The sequence below is a fragment of the Talaromyces marneffei genome, chromosome 3 (genome assembly GCF_009556855.1).
Source record: "Talaromyces marneffei chromosome 3, complete sequence".
In the NCBI taxonomy this organism is placed as follows: domain Eukaryota; kingdom Fungi; phylum Ascomycota; class Eurotiomycetes; order Eurotiales; family Trichocomaceae; genus Talaromyces; species Talaromyces marneffei.
In genome coordinates, this window is record NC_072350.1 from 1,034,203 (window position 1) to 1,052,935 (window position 18,733).

The 18,733-nt window shown below is 48.1% G+C and overlaps 7 protein-coding genes across 7 annotated transcripts; 3 read left to right on the forward strand and 4 right to left on the reverse strand.

Moving 5' to 3' along the window:
• Window positions 1–3,461: 3,461 nt before the first annotated feature.
• Window positions 3,462–4,579, forward strand: EYB26_004121 (uncharacterized protein; the record flags this gene model as incomplete). The annotated part of the gene is made up of 2 exons (XM_054263415.1): window positions 3,462–4,108; window positions 4,165–4,579. The coding sequence occupies 2 exons, from the start codon at window positions 3,462–3,464 to the stop codon at window positions 4,577–4,579; spliced, it is 1,062 nt and encodes a 353-aa protein (XP_054119390.1).
• A 1,075-nt stretch (window positions 4,580–5,654) lies between these two features.
• EYB26_004122 (uncharacterized protein) lies at window positions 5,655–7,100 on the forward strand (the record flags this gene model as incomplete). The annotated part of the gene is made up of 2 exons (XM_054263416.1): window positions 5,655–5,814; window positions 5,878–7,100. 2 exons carry the CDS (start codon window positions 5,655–5,657, stop codon window positions 7,098–7,100), a joined length of 1,383 nt encoding a protein of 460 aa, XP_054119391.1.
• Window positions 7,101–7,651: 551 nt separating this feature from the next.
• On the forward strand, window positions 7,652–8,890 carry EYB26_004123 (uncharacterized protein; the record flags this gene model as incomplete). Its single annotated transcript, XM_054263417.1, has 3 exons — window positions 7,652–7,772; window positions 7,838–7,992; window positions 8,102–8,890. The coding sequence occupies 3 exons, from the start codon at window positions 7,652–7,654 to the stop codon at window positions 8,888–8,890; spliced, it is 1,065 nt and encodes a 354-aa protein (XP_054119392.1).
• A 108-nt stretch (window positions 8,891–8,998) lies between these two features.
• Window positions 8,999–10,325, reverse strand: EYB26_004124 (uncharacterized protein; the record flags this gene model as incomplete). Its single annotated transcript, XM_054263418.1, has 2 exons — window positions 8,999–10,023; window positions 10,088–10,325. The coding sequence occupies 2 exons, from the start codon at window positions 10,323–10,325 to the stop codon at window positions 8,999–9,001; spliced, it is 1,263 nt and encodes a 420-aa protein (XP_054119393.1).
• Window positions 10,326–11,589: 1,264 nt separating this feature from the next.
• Window positions 11,590–13,763, reverse strand: EYB26_004125 (uncharacterized protein; the record flags this gene model as incomplete). The annotated part of the gene is made up of 10 exons (XM_054263419.1): window positions 11,590–11,741; window positions 11,800–12,205; window positions 12,259–12,381; window positions 12,435–12,778; window positions 12,858–12,978; window positions 13,028–13,253; window positions 13,302–13,377; window positions 13,443–13,491; window positions 13,555–13,575; window positions 13,665–13,763. 10 exons carry the CDS (start codon window positions 13,761–13,763, stop codon window positions 11,590–11,592), a joined length of 1,617 nt encoding a protein of 538 aa, XP_054119394.1.
• A 717-nt stretch (window positions 13,764–14,480) lies between these two features.
• On the reverse strand, window positions 14,481–15,675 carry EYB26_004126 (uncharacterized protein; the record flags this gene model as incomplete). The annotated part of the gene is made up of 4 exons (XM_054263420.1): window positions 14,481–14,789; window positions 14,852–15,226; window positions 15,302–15,512; window positions 15,575–15,675. 4 exons carry the CDS (start codon window positions 15,673–15,675, stop codon window positions 14,481–14,483), a joined length of 996 nt encoding a protein of 331 aa, XP_054119395.1.
• Window positions 15,676–16,010: 335 nt separating this feature from the next.
• EYB26_004127 (uncharacterized protein) lies at window positions 16,011–18,151 on the reverse strand (the record flags this gene model as incomplete). Its single annotated transcript, XM_054263421.1, has 3 exons — window positions 16,011–16,892; window positions 16,942–17,348; window positions 17,404–18,151. The coding sequence occupies 3 exons, from the start codon at window positions 18,149–18,151 to the stop codon at window positions 16,011–16,013; spliced, it is 2,037 nt and encodes a 678-aa protein (XP_054119396.1).
• Between the last annotated feature and the right edge of the window lie 582 nt (window positions 18,152–18,733).

Below are 18,733 nucleotides of genomic sequence, written 5' to 3' on the forward strand. Positions count from 1 at the left end.
CAGTATACAGGAGTGTCCGCCCTCTGATCCTTCGAGGCTCTCGCTCGAGATATCATTTTCTGATGGAGTTTCCACTTGGGGTAAGTTCGCGTTCCACTTGAGCGTATCATGTGATACGTACTCCCCTTTTCCTACATCCTGCGTAGTGCGTACCCGTATATCAAGGTTGGATCTGAGCGCGGTCACGAGTTGAACAGGCTAAAGGTAACTACTATACGTGCTAACTTACTCTACATAGCACAGAGTATGCATGACATGATCCATCGCGCCGCAGATATAAGATGAATTATTAGCCGAGAGCCGATCACGAGTTGTTCCGTAGAGTTTGGTGTAGGTTTGGGACCGGTCGTTCTTACAAAGCTAATGCAGTGATTCTCGACCTGAAACAGACATTTTCCAAGTTTAAACTCGAGCAATGGGACAGTCTGAAGTTTGAGGTGTTGAAACAGACACGTGGGTGACGAAGACTCAGTCCAGAGCGTCAGTGTCGGGCAGTAGTAGAGTACGTACTATGAGGATGTACTCCTGTGTGTCCGGAGTAGCTGTGATGGTAGTAGGTAGTAGGTACTACATGGATTTATTTAGTTACGTTACTGTACTCGTGAGGTGAGGTGAGGCGAGGTGAGGTAGTTAACTAACTAGTTAGTTAATTAACTACCTAGTTAACCAACTTACTAACTACTTGGTTAGCGATATAGTTTAACTATACCCTTCCCGGTTAGCTAACCCTAAGCCCTGGACGGTGTGACAGCGTATCTCGCATTTCCGCGGAGACAGGCCCGTCCACCAACCAGAAGCCCGCAAAGCCAAAAATTACTCGTTGTGGAGCACGGGAGTATATGTTACTTCATAGTAATACGGCTAGCCCCTTTTTAGGTAATAGATTGTGGGTTTCACGTCATATTTACTGATAAGCCTGCAATGTCCACCGGCATCGGACTCTTTGTTGTACACGACTTTCGTCTGAGCATTGAATGCGATCAACAGAGCACAGAGTCTGGCATATCGCGAGTCGTATGAGTATGTAGTATGTATGTGCGGACAGAACTGCTCTGTAGTATAGTTGTTCCACGCTATTAATAGTCTGTATGGATATCGAAGCAAAATGCATGCGGTACCTGTGACGCCATCCCTTCAAGATATGAGCTCTTATCTTGTAGATCAGATGCCATGGCGATACTCGAGTCAGGAGCAAGGTACGTAGCTCTTTGGCCTCCGTACCACCGAGTCGCATGTGCTCTACGTACATCCTACGAGCGAGTAGCCCAGCCGCTCCTCCTCCCAGCCAGCGATGCCGTTATCTCTACAGAAAACTCCAACGTTGGTTACCCCGCGATTTCGCGATCTTCGTATCTGCTATCGACACCGTCTTCTGTGGCCGAACTAGCTTGTCAAGTGGATTCAAGAGAAAAAAATTTTCTTTTTCCTGCTCCATCGGATTCTCGGCTGGTGGTGGGCCTGGAAGGTTAACGTGCTTGTTTGATTGATTTTCATTAGCACGTCGAGCCCATGGGGTACTACGCTGTAGGACAGTGCCTAGCTGGGCGGTGGATTCTGTACACTATGGACTACTATCTGCCTACTACTAACTTACGAGTAGTGTACTCTGTAGTATACATGTCATGTACATACAGTACAGCCGGATCATTTTCTTGCCGTGTCAGATACATGTCAGCTACATGAATACAGATATATTTGTTCCTCGTCTGTTGTCTATCTTCGACGCTGTTATCTGGGCCCTGTCCGATAGCGATTTAATTTCAATGGATGTGCGCGGTCTTATCAGCGGTGAACTTATCTAGTACGTACGACGTGAGATTGATATATAGACTCTTAGGCTTTAGCGGTACACCTTTTTTTTTAAAAAAAATTTGTCCGCCAGGTACTTACACTTGTTTACCCTCAATACAGAGGTACCACTCCTCTCCTCCTACTACGTACTACCTATACTATACTCTCAATACTATACCAAACGGAGGACCATTGAATCCACTCTCATGTTCCTGGTTACGTAAAGAAAAACATTCAATGGACGCCAGCCTTTTCGTCGCGGTTGTGTCTGCTCCCAACTGACAACCATTCATTGGCACGCTTTACACGACGTGACTTTGCATCGTATTGTGAAGGTGTTGCGCCAAATCGGGAAAGTCTTTCCTGTTCTTCGAGACTGCCAGAGTAGAAAGGATTGCCAGCTGGTTAGGTATGTGTGCCTTATGCGTCCAGAACCTGCCTGCGACGGAGGGTCGTCTGGTCCCAGCATCGTCACGTATTAAGCCAATTAACACAAGTGTCATGTCAAGGTATTATTCGCCCCTCCTGAGCCTGGCTCGCAAGGTTGAGGTTCCCCGGACGTCGCAATGCTTAGCGCATCTCAACTGGGCCCTCTATCCTCACTCTTCGAGCAGCACATTTGACAGCTGCTCCTTCCATTGGACAGAATCGATTTATCCAGCTGAATACGCACTCAATTCCCGTCTGAAAATTCTGAGAATCTTCTGACCTTTTTGTCGTCGATTTTTCTCGTTTCTTTTTCTTCATTGCGATTCTGTTACTCACATTGAACTAAAACTAACCCTATTCTATTCCGGTGGTGGAGGCGCTCCGCCGGTACCAGAGAAAAATTTCATCTCCACAGTGGATGAAAGAAATAAGGACCATAGGATTTGAAGAATTATTATTCCAGGGGATACTATAAGAAAGAGAAGTAAGGCCAAAAAGAAGTAAGCAAGAGACCAGAAAAAGAGAGACCAAAAAACGAAGAATATACGACTTCAACACCGCGACCCATTTTCAGTGCATCATCGCCGGCCCAGAACATCTAGCATCTGCCAGCGCTCAACATATTATTACCTAAATCCCTACCATTTGCTGCTCCACTCGGTTGGTACGGCAGAGGTCTTTGATGTAGGCCCCTACTTAAGTCGTTCGTCTTGCTGTGCGCTTATTCTATTTGATCCTCGCTCGCCAGATTGCACCATCCGCTTTGTCTGTCGCGACTCTCTTTGCTCGGGGCTTTAAAGGATTTGGGTATATCTATCATCTGAACTTCCCAGACTTCTGACTCGCTCGACTCGACTCGACTTTAACTGTCCGACTCTCCTGAGAACTTCCATCTCTCTCTCTCTCTCATCCTAACTAACATCTCTACTGTCTCTCCACAATCACATACCGCAATCAATCTACAACTGTCTGTATTGTGAGCCATCCGCAGCGATTGTTTGGTACAGCGTCGTCATCCTGACTGGCAGAACTTCTACCAACTCGTACTCATCCTGCTTGTCTGGATCGACTGGTTTACGCACAAAATAAATTTCTGTGGTCGACTATCTTCCATTTTCACACCTCCAATTACTATTACATATATCATCACGTGCACCGACCCTCCCCCAAATTTCTCCTCTCCTCTTTTCCCCCCTCCTCCTCGTCTTTTTTTATCCCCTCATAATACATTCGACACACGAATGACCCAACAGGTGCACAAAACCATCGCGGTGGTGAACGCCACCGGGCGTCAAGCCGCCTCGCTCATTCGAGTGGCATCCGCCTTAGGGTATGGCGTTCGCGCTCACACCCATACCCTCAAAGGCGTGATCGCCGAAGAGCTCGCCAGTTTACCTAACGTCACCCTCATCCGAGGCACTCTGATGAACAACCCGACGTTCATGGACGAAATTTTCAAGGGCACCCAACTCGCATTCGTCAACACAGTCTCCCAAGCCGGCGATGAAGTCGTAATCGGCCGCGCACTGGCCGACGCCGCCAAACGCGCCGGCACAATCCAGCATTTCATCTACAGCAGCATGCCAGATCATTCCGTGCATGGTCCCTGGCCCGGTCCACCGATGTGGGCGTGCAAGTTTACCGTGGAGAACTACGTGCGACAGCTCGGCATTCCGGCGACGTTTGTCTATGCGGGCATCTACAACAATAATTTCACCAGTCTACCTTATCCGCTTTTCCAGATGGAGTTGCAGCCAGATGGCAGTTTCGAGTGGGCAGCTCCGTTTAATCCTGATGTGCCATTGCCGTGGCTTGATGCGGAGCATGACGTTGGACCAGCCTTGATTCAGATTTTCAAGGACGGTCCGAAGAAATGGAACGGTCATCGGTTAGTCTGCCTTTCCTTGTCTTGATCGATTAATTGCTTAGATCTGACCTGTATAGAATTGCCCTCACCTTTGAAACCCTCTCTCCGATCCAAGTCTGCGCCGCCTTTGCACGTGCCCTAGGTCGACGAGTCCAGTACCGACGCACATCGAAAATCGAAATCAAAGTCAAAATCCCCGACGGATATCGCGAACAATTGGAAGCACTAGAGATACTCTTTGGCCAATACGAGGCGCCGTATTTCCCACAGCCGGAATTCAATACCCCCGCCGCGGGATCTCCCAAGGGTCTTGGACCAGCAGGTGGAAAAGGCGCTGGAGCCGGTATGATGCAAGGACCGGGTGGAGTCGTCTCTCAGCGAGTGACGGACGAGGCGCGCACGTTGTGGCAAGGCTGGCGCGACATGGAAGAGTATGCGCGTGAGGTCTTTCCCGTCGAGGAGGAAGCGAATGGATTGCAATGGATGTTGTGATCTTCTCTCTCTCTCTCTTGGTTTCTATTTTCGATTCATTGCGGGCGTCTTCTTCCTTTATGAAATGCATATTGACTGGGTGTCACCTTCGGTTTGGATGATGTTTTTTCTTTCTTTCTTCTTTACATGTCTATGAATGACGGTCGAGTGTCAAAATTTACGGCGTTAGTTTCGTTCGAGCGAGACAAAAGTTTTTTCTTTTATGATTAGCAATACTTTGATGTATGGGTGGTAGTATGGAATTACGAAAACAATATCATTAATAATTATCCAGGGATGGCGTTCTGCCTGTTTTCGTATATTAATAACCGATAATTTGAGAGAGAGAGGGAGAATAGAGAGATGCATTCTTGTCCTGTTAAAATGCACCTCGATAAGACGCCACTTTCTTCTAAGTGGGCGAATAATGGGCGAATCACATAGCATATAGACATGCCATGTGAAGTGCTATGCTATATGCGTGGATAGCGCTGATTTACTGCCAACTGGCCTGTATTGGGTTGATGATGCATTACCTATTTAGGCAGTACATACATCGGACATTACATGTATACATCACGCATCTAGCATTATCATTGAATTGGGGGAAATGAAATAGAAAATGAGTAAAAGAGAAATATAACGATGTATAACAGCTGTTTGAGGTCATCAGCTAGGATAGCCATTAGATGAGGGCATACATTCCTTTCACCCCGAGATACATTCTTGACGATTCGCCTTCATTTTCTTTATCCCTCCCTCCTCCCCCTTCTCCTCGACTTTTTATTTTTTAATCTCTACATCTTTTTATTTTTCTTCTTCTTCTTCTTCTTCTTTGTCCTTGTAGCATAGACGGAATATTCAATCAATCACCCACGCGTTCACCAGGGTTGATCCCATACACGAGTACACCCGTGCTGGTCAGCAGTGTCGCTCCTTACTCTTCCATCAAACGTGTACAACCAGTCTGTGACTTGTCCCTTCGATCGTTCAATCTTCAGAGAGAGAGAGAGAGAGAGAAACACCGTCAGAGCAGGCATCTGGCAGTCAGCAGTTTGCTTCATCACTAACCATCAAACGACAACCACATCTCAAAATGAGATACTCCATAGTCATCACCTGCATGGCCACCGCGGTTCAAGCATCCAACTTCTGGCGTCTACCATGCAAAAGCCGCACCGCCGCTGCTCGCATGGACCCGATCATGGCCCCAGGCGAGCCCAACAGTCACCTACACACTATTTTCGGCTCAGGAGGTTTGTCGCTTTCCTCCCAAACTACTTTCACACCGTCGCCGACTCTGACTTCTGATTTGACAGGCTTCTCCTCAAACGTCACGCAAGACGACCTCCTCCACTCAGACTGCACCTCCTGCGCCGTCACCCAAGACCGCTCCGCCTACTGGACACCACCACTCATGTTCCTGTACCCCAACGGCTCAAGCACAATGGTGAACCAAGACGGCGGTATGTTAGCCTACTACTTCGTGTACGGCAACAATCCACAACCTTTCCCCCAGGGATTCCGAATGGTAGCTGGAGATCAATACCTACGCAACTTCACGGGTCCGGTCCCGGATCTACCGACTTCTGAATGGACGGCAAACGACAAGACGCAGTTTTCACTAGCGCAAAAGGCGCTAGGGTTTAATTGTTTGCATTACGATCGTGGCAGCGATGAGGATTCGTTGTATAGGCATACGCTGCCCGACAAGCAGTTCCTGGATGAGAATTGTTCCGATGGATTAAGGCTGGAACTTATGTTTCCTTCCTGCTGGAATGGGGTTGATGTCGATACTCCCAATCATAAATCGCATATGGCGTACCCAGATCTCGTTAAAGACGGGAAATGTCCAGAGGGGTTTGGGACGAGACTTGTTACTCTTTTCTTCGAGACCAAGTACGATACCCAAAACTTTAAAGGGGTGGATGGCCAATTCGTGCTTGCCACTGGTGACCCGACGGGGTGCGGATATCATGGCGATTTCATCCAGGGATGGGAGTCCGATTTCCTGAGGCAAGCTATGGATGAATGCTCAAATCCGTCCGGCGAGGTGGCGGATTGCCAGCTATTTACGCTGCAGAGTGATCAGGATGCATCTGCGTGTCAGGCCCCGGTGCCGAAGGAATTGGGCCATGAGAATCCATTCTTTAATGGGCATGGACTGTTGGGTGATGTGCCGATTCAAGAAGGTCCAGAACGGGCTGCGCCTTATGGAGCTCAGTCGTCGATGTTGATGGATCATTTACCTGTGTCGTTGCCAGTGCCGGTGCCAGTGCCTAGTATCGGGGTTGTGGGCGAGGTTGCTCGTGTTGTTGACAATCTAGTACCAACCGCTACCCCTACGCATTCGCATTCGCTGTCGCCGTCGCCGTCGCCTAGGCGTGTTGAATCAGTCGCGAAAAAGTGTAGCACGGACAAGGTCACTGTATATGAAACGGCCATCGTCCACGTCCCCATGGCCACGCATTCACCTGCCTCCGCCAGCACTCCCACATTGCGCAAGCATGGCCACCGACATCGTGATCACGACCACATATAATTGAATCATCGGACATAGCGCCGATTCATCAGAAAAAAATTCCTGAAAGGGCAAGTGGGTTGTCCAAGCCAGAATGAGGAATATATTAACTTCTGACGCCATTCCTTATCTGTTCCCCGCTTGTTCAATACGAGCTACCTCTCCTATTAGCCAGTACGTAGTAGCTGCTAACTAGGTACGGGATTAGGCTAATACGGAGCTATGCTCCAAGCTACATATGCATCACGTTTCTGATTAGATGGAGGAGGTTAAGCCTTTTTTGATAGATTGATTGTTAATCGGGATTTAAAGGAATTAACCCGTTTTAAATCCATGGGTTCATATGTCCATTTGATTCCACGACCAATGTATTCAATAGTATTTCCTTGAAAACCGGCAGTGCGGGGAAGGATCTTGACCTTCCTATCAGAGAGGATCTTCACAAAGGGGAGAGCATATATAAACAGGGATCTGATCCCTTCAATTCAACCTTGTCAATTACTCCGTACAATCCAATCCAATCATCAGATACAATTCCTCAGACCCAGTCAGTATCATCAACAGAATTGAAAATGGCAGAAGTTCCCAAAGACCTCCCCAAGATGGAGTACCGCCATCTCGGTAACAGCGGCTTACTCGTCTCAGTAATTTCACTTGGAGGATGGCTTACTTATGGCGGACACGTTGAAGATGGTACGTACTCTCTTTCACCTCCTTCAATTAATTAGAAGACAAAAAAAAAAAACTGACGTTCGTAGAAAAAACCTTCGCATGCATGAAAGCCGCCTACGACGCTGGAATCAACTTCTTCGATACCGCCGAGGGATACGCCGGTGGTCAATCGGAGATTGTCATGGGCAAGGCGATTAAGAAGTATGGCTGGAAGCAGAACGATCTGGTCATTTCTACCAAGGTACTTTACTCATAGCATAGTACTTTCCTCCCGCTCAATCTGTGTATTGTCTGACTTTCGAAAAAGCGCTAACTAACCAACCATCGTTGGCGCGGGGGGGGGGAAATAGCTCTACTTCGGCCAGGCCAATGCCAAAGACCCCGAGAACCCGCTCAACAACCGCGGTCTTTCACGCAAACACATCACCGAAGGCTTGAATCAGTCGCTGGCGCGTCTTGATTTGCCCTACGTCGATATTGTGTATGCCCACCGCCCGGACAGAACGACTCCCATGCACGAAATCGTGCGCGGATTCAACCATTTGATTGACCAGGGCAAGACATTTTATTGGGGGACCAGCGAATGGAGCGCATCCGAAATCTCAGAGGCGTGGCGCATAGCCGATAAATTGGGTCTTGTAGGACCGGTGGTTGAGCAGCCTCAGTATAACCTGTTGACGCGCGAGAAAGTCGAGAAGGAGTATAGATGGTTATATGCCGAGCACGGCACGGGATTGACCGTGTTCTCACCGCTGAAGCAGGGCATCTTGACGGGTAAATACAACGACGTCGAGGCACCGCCCCCAGGATCGCGAGTTAAGGAGGGAGACGGTAAAATGGAGTACGTCACCCAGATGGCAAAGACGTGGGGTGATGAGACCTGGAAGAAGAATTTGGCCGTTGTCGCGAACCTGAAGCCCATTGCACAGGAACTAAATGTTACGCTTGCGCAGTTGGCGCTTGCGTGGGCACTTAAGAATCCGAATGTGTCGTCGCTGATTACGGGGGCGTCGAGACCGGACCAGGTCTTTGAGAATGTTCGCGCCGTCGAGGTCGTTAAGAAGTTGACTCCTGAGATTTTGGAGAGGATTGAAAAGGCGGCTGAGACTGCGCCGGTTGCTGAGCCGTTGCGTTACTAGAGCGGACAGACTAGAAAAAGTAGATAAAATTTGATTCGCTCTAAATGATAAATGACAGGGTATTGACATATGTAACACAAAAGCATAAGTAAGAAGTCTAGTCTAGTTTTAACCAGCGATAAACTTCTTTCCAGACCCAGTAAAGTAATCCTTGCCCTTGACAAAGGCCACCATAAATCCCGGCGGCGTGAAGCTTCCGATTTGACCTGTCCCCGTCGACTTACCCATGGGCATAACAACCATAATTGATGGATCGACCTTGTACGCAGCCCGTTTGCCCTTGCCGGTAATATCGGCCTTCAAATTGGAGATCAAGACAGAGACTTGTCCGGTGATACGGGACACGAGTCGCGCAGAGTAGTGCGTGATATCGCCGACAGCATAGACGGAAGAGTCGGCCTTGGAGACGAAGTGGTTGTCGACCTCTACCCAGCCGTCCTTGTTGAGAAGAGAGGCCGGGATGAAGTCGTTATTAGGCAGAACACCGGTGGTAGAGACATAGATGTCAGCGGTGAGCGTCTGACCATCAGCAGTGACCACATTCCATTTTCCGGCCGAGTCCTTGGAGGCCGAGGTAACAGTCTTGTCGGCCAGGATCTTAACGCCCTTTTGCTTCAGCACTTTGGCCGCTTTTTGGCGCGTAGGTTCCCGAAAGCCGGACAGGACGTTGTCCGAGTTTGTGAGGAGAGTCACCTCAACACCAGGATAAGCTTCCGCGACTTCACCGGCAAATTCAACGCCCACTGCACCAGCGCCACCGATGATGATGCTCTTTGCGGATTTGATGGCCTCTTGCGCGGCTTTGAGTTCGGCCTCAATCTTTGCGCTGCCGGATTCCTTGAAGGGGACTTGGAGGCTGTCTGTGCCCGTGGTGGCGTTGGATGTACTTCCAGAACCAATAACCACATAATCATATGTGAGGGTGTTGGTTGTGCCGTTGTTCACGTCTTGAACAATAACATTCTTGCCCTCAAGGTCGATGGAAGTAGCCTTTCCAAGGACAAACTGGAAATTCGTCTTGGCGTTGGCGTGCTTGTTGAACAATGGGGCGATGGGGTAGATGTATTTCTCGCGGGGGATGTCGTTGGGTTTACTGACAAGGCGCGGCGATGCAACGTTGAAGTAGAAGTCGTCTACCCATTATTAGCATCATCATCATCATCATGTAACATTGTTTCTTAGAAAGCTGAGACATACCAGAGGGACTGACCAACACAACCCTGGCATTAGGAACCTCTTTCAACAATCCATGCGCGACATTGATGCCCGCCCACGAAGCACCAATGATAACAACCGTCTTGGTCGGTGCTTGAGCCATCGCAACAGCTTCAATGGCGTTCAAACGACGCTGTCTCCAGGACCAAAGCACAAAGAGTGGAAGCGCGACGAGGGAGGCGGAGATGTAGATTCGTTGGTTGGTTAGTTCTGCCGCCATCATGCCTTTCTCCTGTTTGCGATCAGAAGAAAGAGCTATTTATACGCCTGATAGTTATAGTTACTTGCAATGTTTGTTTGACCAGCGACGGCGGATCGAACTAGGGCAAAGTATGTATAAACTTTGGTCTAACTACCGATAGTGGAGCTTTGATTAGAGCAAACGCGAGGTCTGAGCCGTATACGAAGTAAACGAGGCCGAATCGCGAAGGGCGAGGCTACTGGTATAATGTCTGACCGGACAAGAGCAAAAGTCGCGACAAGCTTAGCCCAAGTAGGTCATTAACGGAGTGATTTCTAATAAATGAGCGTCGATTTCTAAACTTCGTCTGGCTTATTTGAGCATTTTTCGAGGCCGAGCACGGCGTCGATGACATCTTCCTGGTTGGCCAATACAGTACGATACGCTGAAATACGATAACTTCGTACGCGTGTCTACTTTTGAGCGTACTAGGCTCAAAATAGCAAAAGATGCGGGAAGGACCAATCGATGTTTGCTACGAAGTACTCTCGGATCAATATTATCCGGCCAGCCGAGACGGCAAGGCGGGAGAACACCGTAACCGGCACGTATTGGTATCGTTACACTAATCACCAATACGGGCCTCGTACACATGGTACCTGGTTATATTACGGCTTATGAATCGGATTGGCAAGATGACCAAATTCTTCGAAGTTACTCTCGGAGACCTCCTTAGGTTAGGTAACTAACTTAGTTAACTAACTAACTAGTTAACTGTTTCATATTCCGTAATAGTTAGTTATGTGTTTGGTTGTTTCTCGATTAATAATTCTGACATATTCACTATGATTTTCAAGCCAGTCATGTGCGTTTTGCCCCTGAGGTGCTTACTACATAGTACATACTACCGTAGCCCTAATTCCCTCGATAAGTTAGTTAATCTGGACGATACCTCTGAAACCTTAATCTCTTCCCTCTGGAGGTATATTCCGTACAAGGCACCAAGACAAGCTCGAAACAACGCGCGGTTTTGGATGTTGGTCTGGTAGGAAAGGCGAATTTCAGTGTCCTTAGGCTTTTCACAGAAGTAATTGAAAAAGAGCGTCTTGTGAATTTCTCATCATCATAACGGCTTAAACTAGTCTAGTAATAACTATCTAATTAGACGCATTGTATATAAGTGGATGAGCAGGACGCTCGATCTATGAACATCTCTATGAACATCTATCCTACCGGGCTACTACGTAGGTATACGTATCCAACGCCTCTTGCCAACATCTTCTCTCGACATCTAAACGATAATCTACTCCGTCATGTCAGTCGTAGTTTCTCTCGCCTCTCCCTTACTCTCCACAAAATGCTGAATCCTCTTCCTGGGCAACCACGCATCTTCCGGAGTAAACCACCACGAGATAATAGCGAAGATAGTAACAGCGCCCATGATAACAGGTGCATCTACACACATTAGCCCTGAATTTTTAGCGCAAGGAAAGGGGAAAGAGGAGGGGCTTGCAATTAAAAGTTTGTCCCGTTACAGGGAACGAATACGGCGAATACAAAACCGCCACAACCCAACCATTCCAAAAAATCGAAATGACCTGAAACGGCTTACTCCATCTCCCCAGATTCCATTTCGGAGTGGGAAACGAATTGGGAGTAAGAAAGACTCTTCCGAGACAAATCAGTCCGTAAGCAGCGGCGGATGGGACACCGGCCGCTGAAATGAGGGACGTGAAAGCGACGGCGGATGGCAGAATGGTACAAGAAACCAATGCAGCGACACCCCAGACTACGATCACGGCGTTGCGGGGTTGTCCTTCGGCGGAGACTTGGGATACCCAGCCGGAGAAGGGGAGGACGCCGTCACGGGCTACGGCAAAGACGAGACGGGAGGCGGCGACAATGGCGATTGCGGTGTTCTTGAATCATCAGCACTGTGAAAAGAAACGGTGGGGGAAATGTGTGTACTTACAAACCACAGCGCAACGATGCAGACTATATTCATAAAAATGTGGCCGCCTTGTCCGAGGACAACGGCGTAGAGAGGGACAAATGGTTGAGGGGCACCGAACGAGAATAGGGTATCAGGATCAGGCTAGGACCTAGTCAGTATTCATTCATTCAATTGACGGTGGGAAAAGAACATACCGCGCAGAAAAGGAACAAAATAATAACAACCAATCCGCCCAACCCACTCACAACCGTACTCCAAAAGATACCCCGAGCAGCAACCACAGAGGCGTTCTTAGTCTCTTCAGCGACGTGCCCCGAAGCATCAAATCCAATCAAGATACCGGCTGTAGCAAGATAGGACAAACACCAGTTCCAGCCCGCGGGGGCGCCGGTGCCGTTGTACGTCGTCATGAAAGCGTCGTGTGCTGTACGGAAACCCCAGGTGTTGACGACACCGATGGGGAGCCAGATCATGTTGAGAAGGAAGTCGAGAAGGACCATTGCGGAGGAGCAGTAGAAGATCCATCGGAAGTATTTCGCTATTCATATGTCAGTTATAAGATTTTTTTTTTTTTTTTTTTTTTTTTTTTTTTTAATTTACTTGTCTGGATAACATACGAGGCAAAAAGTTGATAACTGCCGCTAATGCGAGCAGAACTTCGGTGCATGCCCACTGCAACGCACGGAATTTCACATCATTAGGATCAGTAGGGAAGTCCAGATTGAACACAGTGATTTCCTTTTTTTTTTGTCAGCCTTATTCTAGCGAGTCAGTAAATAAGACTTACAGAAAGCATGTAGTTCGTCGCAGCCTGCGTGTTACTAGCACAAAACGTCGTCCAAGCCGTGGTACTCCACCACGCAACCACAAATCCCAGAAAACGGCCATACTTGGGACCGCCGGCTTCAGCTGCCCAGAGATAGATGGAGCCTGCAGATGGAGAAGCTGAACATACTTCGGCAATGACGGCGGCTGAAATGAAGCTGAATACCAAGGTGACCAGATAACTCGTCCTACCGCATCGTTAGCAATGCACAGCATGAAACAAAGTCTGAGCTTACCAGTAAGCAAGGTTACCACCACTGGCAATCCCGGTGCTGAAGGTGACACGAACGCCACCGACAAAGTATAGAGCCGCTGGTTGGGCGCATTAGCTGTTGTACTACTATGTGGTACCTGCATGGATTTATGCGGCAACATACCGAAAGTTGTTGAGAAGTTTTCTAGAAAGGTATATGAACGGTGCAGGACCTAACCGGCATCATCAATATCTGGTTCATCTATCATCCTCGATTTCACATTGTGAAGATATACCTGTTTGTACCCCAGCGTTTCCTACACAATCGCCACCGGTTAGTCTCGGAAAGACGACCGAGCTCAATTGAGCTTCCTTTCGCAGATTTTGGGCATTTTTTTGCTCTTACCAATAACGCAGCATCTTCGTCAATTGCAGACGGATCCCTTGAGTTCTCCTCTAAAGTAGCAGGCACAGGAGCCTGGTCCTGTTCAAGGAGTCGCGACATTGCCTTTGAAGTCTTGGATAATCCCTGCGGGGCGATGATCCAGTCCCGAGTCCGGAAAATCGAGTAGGGTGGCAGACAGGAATGAACAGAAGGTGAAGATGAACCACGAGGGACGCAAAGAAAATAAATCACAAAATCATCAATTAAAAAACCCTTTTCATCTCATGACAGCTCTCTTCCTAACAGGTCCGATCGTCGTTGGAAGCTGTCTAGAGTGTTGTCTGAGCACATGAAAATTTTTGTTTCTGGACGAGTTTAGCGCGGTTGGTTCAATGGTTCAGTAACCTCAGTGGCTGGGAGCTCTACTCGTAGTACTCGGATCTGCTTAGTTTAATGGCCCCCTCCTTTGTCACTAGGGCAAATGCTTATTTCGCGTTGCGCTTTCTTGTTCTTGTTTTGCTTACCTAGTGCTATATGTCACAACTAACTAACTAGTTAACTTAAGTACCTTAGCACACTGTAGTATTATTCTAGACTGTGTTGTTGCCAAGTGGACAGTCCGGTGTATTATTTGGGAATATAGTGCACCTTTTTCCGATCTAACCTCTCTTATTGACTACTGGCATTGATAATAAGGTAACTTAGCTAGTTAGTTACCTACGGAGTACATGTTATGTTAATTTGGCAGGCTGACTCAAATAACCCTAATGCCGATCATTTCAATCAGCGACAAGTATACCTACCAACCACAGACTGTGTAGCTAGATACAGGAGAGATTATAAGTTCCAGTCAACCAACGCATCCTCGCCAACAACATCCCGAATCATCTTCTGACTCAAATTCCACAGATTATCCCCCAACACTGGATCAGACGCCTGCGTCGACCGTTGTCCCAATTGACCAGGATCCGTGAAATAATGCCCATTCCAACCTTTTTCTTCGATTTCAGGACTGACCGAGGCGTACAAAGCGCTGTAGGCGCCTTGCTCGGGATCGCGACTGATTGCGATCATTGTCTTTGTCAGCAGTTTCCCGAGGAGGCCGGGGTAGGCTTCTTTCCATTGCTGTTGCATTGTTGTGTTGACCTTGCCCGATTGTTAGTAGGAAAAGATGATTACATGTATGGCTACGAAAGAGGGAGACAAACTGCGCCGGGGTGCACACTCAATGCATAAATATTATCATGATTAGGCTTGATAACCTTCTGCACAAGCCCATAATCAACGCCCAGGATAATCGCCAACTTCGTACGAGCATACAATGTCGCGCTGCCAACATTAGGGTTGTTAATTTCCGCTACCGATTCGAACTTGACATCGGATGGTGACATGCGATGTAGTTCTGATGCCTCCCATACAATCCTAGGCGCCGGAGTATCGGGCAATTTCGACGTCTTGCGTATGAGCGGATACAAGAGATTGACGGCGTAGAATTGACCAAGCCAATTGATCTGGAAATGGGAGTCGATTTTGTCCTTTGTTTCGCAGTATTGGTTCGCATTGATGCCGGCTGATAATACCAACTGTCCTCAAATCAAAGTCATCAGCACCAACCCCGCCTAACCACTAGGGTTTGGGTTTGGTAGATGAGCACATACCAAATCAAGCCTCTCTTCACTCTCCCTCAGCTTTGTAAAGGCTTCCTTAACCTGCTTCAAACTTCCCACGTCGCATCCAACCCACTCAATCTTTGCGTCGGATCCACTCTCCTTTTTGATTGCGTCGATTGCGGCGTCGCCTTGTTCCGACTTGCGATTGACCATTATCACGCGAGCACCAGCTAGAGCGAAGGCGCGGGAGACTTCGTACCTATATGCAATCAGGGGATTAGTGGCGTTGGCTTTGGTACTGAAGAGAATGGGAGAGCGTACCCTATACCCAGTGCGCCACCGAGCACGACTGCGACGCGGCCTTTGAGGTTGTTCGGCGTCACCTTTTTGGGTCCGACAATTGAGTGTACAGCTGACTGCATATTGATAATATCTCTTTGAATATCCGAACCGATAATTCTGCAAAAGAATGATTGTGTATAGAAGTGGTGAATATAGGTGGTTACATATTTATCATTCTAGGGTTATCTGGGTTACGTCAGGGGCGACTCATGCCATGCATAGTTAACATTGAATCATTTTGTAACCCTCTGCAAAAGCATGGAGCTAGGGCTAAAAGATCTCGGCGGATAAGTATTCCGTCGTACATCCATATCATCGTACAGCCGTTCTGAGTTGGACTGTGCTTAACTTGATAGATTCGATTCATTAAATCTCTTTGAGCAAAAATAGAAACTAAATGGCTTACGCTACGTGTTCACATCAATATGCAATGACCAGATCGCTGACTCTCCAACTCAACCTTTCCCAAGACGACCACCGGGAATTCAGAAATATGCAGCTTAGCGCTTGCAAAAGGAACCAATTTGACCGCAAAAGGCTTTCCGGTAGGCGATGGATCGGCTGGCGGAAGCCCTGCGCAGTCACCCTCTAGTTTCCAGTTCGAGATCTTCGTCCCAGTCACAGTAATGGACACTGGTGGTGCGCCGGATTCAAAGATAGGGTTAGGGAGATCGCCTTTCACTTCCGATCGGTGAAAGTGCATTTGAGATGGGTCAATAGCCACTTGCCAGTCAGCTGCTGGTATATATTCTACATCGCGGAGCTTTGAGGAGTAATCGGCATCTGGCAAGGGCTTCCACTCGGCAAAATGCGTCGGTGGGCCAACCTTGGCCTTGTGTGTAATTTCCATGGCATATAAGAGTGCGCCACGGTATATGGCAACGGCGTTGTTTTCTCGCGGCACAACACGAATTTCAGCATTAAGGGTGATTCTGAAAGCACTCTTGCCGGGCGAAATGGCAATCTTATAGAGGCTATTTGCGTCCACTTCTACAGCTTCTTCCCCGACTTCATCGGAGTCAAGAGCTTTGTTCACCGTGGTACCTTCAGCGGCCCATTCTGGAACACGAATATAGAAGTTGAATGACCGACTTGTCTCAATCTTGTAGGTGATCCTCTCATCAAACGGGTAATATGTCTCGCTAACGATGTGTATAGGCTTTTCTCCTTTGACAGGAATGGTGACCTCGGCTGGAACGAGGAATTGATGCGAAATCGACCTCAAATCTGCACTGGCAACAAAAGCGTTCATTGCAAATTTGGGCATGGCCTGAGAATGATTGACCAAGCAGCATGGCTATTAACTACTGTTAGTTGCGGTCATTATTAATTGGCAGGGAACTCACATAATTCACTTCCAGCCCATACACCAAGGCGCGTCCGCCACAGTTGTAAAATGGCCAGTTCTGAAGATTCCTCGCCCAGATTTCATTACTCTGCGTCAAATAATTGTGAGCCCACCAGTCCGGTGTCATACCCGCCGGCAACCCATTGAACGTGGCAAGTTCAGCTCTGTCAGCATAGCTATTGTCGCCAAACAATCGATATATATATGAAAGTGAAAATATTACTTCCGCCGTTCCACAAAGCTCTGCACCACGTTTGGGATGAACGCCGGCCAAGAATTCGTCACCTGCAAGTGCTCCAAATGTTGTGCCATGATACTTGAAAGCCATATCCACGGCTTGGCGGGTCTTTGCGATCAACTCATGGTCATGGGTCATCCGGTAAAGTTGCGGCATATACCGCAATGCTGTAATCCGTCAGTTTATCAGATAATCTGCACGCAATCATGAAAATAGGCCCACCTTCTGACACGTTCACTACATGTTTAATGAGAGTCGATCCAGGAGCCGCCGGCTTCTTTGGAAATTGTTCTTCGGTAAAAAACTTGGACCAGTCCCGGTCACCAACACGGGTAGCCTCCCATGCCAGGTCCATCGTTTCCCAAATCAATTCCTTATCGCGCCTATTGTTCACCTGCTCATATAACCATTGCAATGACGTAGACAACTCGTGAGCGCGTGTAATACAAAATTCATCGAACTCATCGCCAGGATGAGGAATAAGTCCTTGATAGTTGTCCTTCAACATGGAATTGACGAGTCTTGTAAAACGAAGCAACGAATCCACAATGCGATCGTACTGAGACGGATCGGCAAGCGCATGATTCACCATACCCATCATGACAAGACATCGTGCCCATATCCCCCGACCATGCTTTGTATATTCCGGCCCAATCCATCCATCTGCATGCTGGTTCTTAAGGGTACGGTCTAGGAATTCGTTGGCCTGTTCCTTCAATTCATCGTCGTCAAGTATATAGGCAAGCGGTACGATATAGTTGTACCAGTAGGGAGCGGATTCGCGCAGAGGACTGTACTCAACGTCACCGCCGAGCCAACTGGTGTCTTTCACATAACGATGGAAGTTGTACAGGTTACCGCCCAGTCCAGCTGCGCAGAGTTTCAACTGATCGCGGATCCACCCCCGAGGCCGTACGGAGCCGAGCGGGAGAAGCTCGAATGCGAAGGGAGCGAGAGTTCGTGATCTCATTCTGTCCTGCTGTATATGAACCGACATGCACGGGATAGTCTCAAATATAACGGATCAAAGATTTACATCAGAAGAATGAAAATAAGGAAGGCACAGCCTGAAACTCGTGACCACAACTTGACAACACGGGAAGGCGCTAAGACGTCGATGAACTTACGGAGTATGAAGTCATGCCCGCCTTGGCAACCTGGGGTAAGTAATTCCACCAACCTTATTTGTATAAGCGTGTAATATATGTGTATCAGGGTTGTGGGGGTTAGGGTTGTGGGTATTAATTGACCTGTTGGAATCCGCGTATAGGCTAGTAACCGGGTAACATAGGTTACCATACAAATTTAATGTGTAAGCTGATGTGTGATTCTTCTGTTTACTGTGTTGGGCTCCAAAGTCGCCCTCTTTGCTCGTTCCTTTCCCCTTTCCTGCGGGTCCTTACCAGGACGCTAATATACATTTACAGCCTCCTATTGGCTGGATGTCCTATCCGTTTTGAGATTAGCCTCGCTCAGGCTATCAGGCTTCCAACATGACCCCAGCCACGAACATCGCCTTACACCAGTATTTTTTGCTGTAACTTTAAAAGCG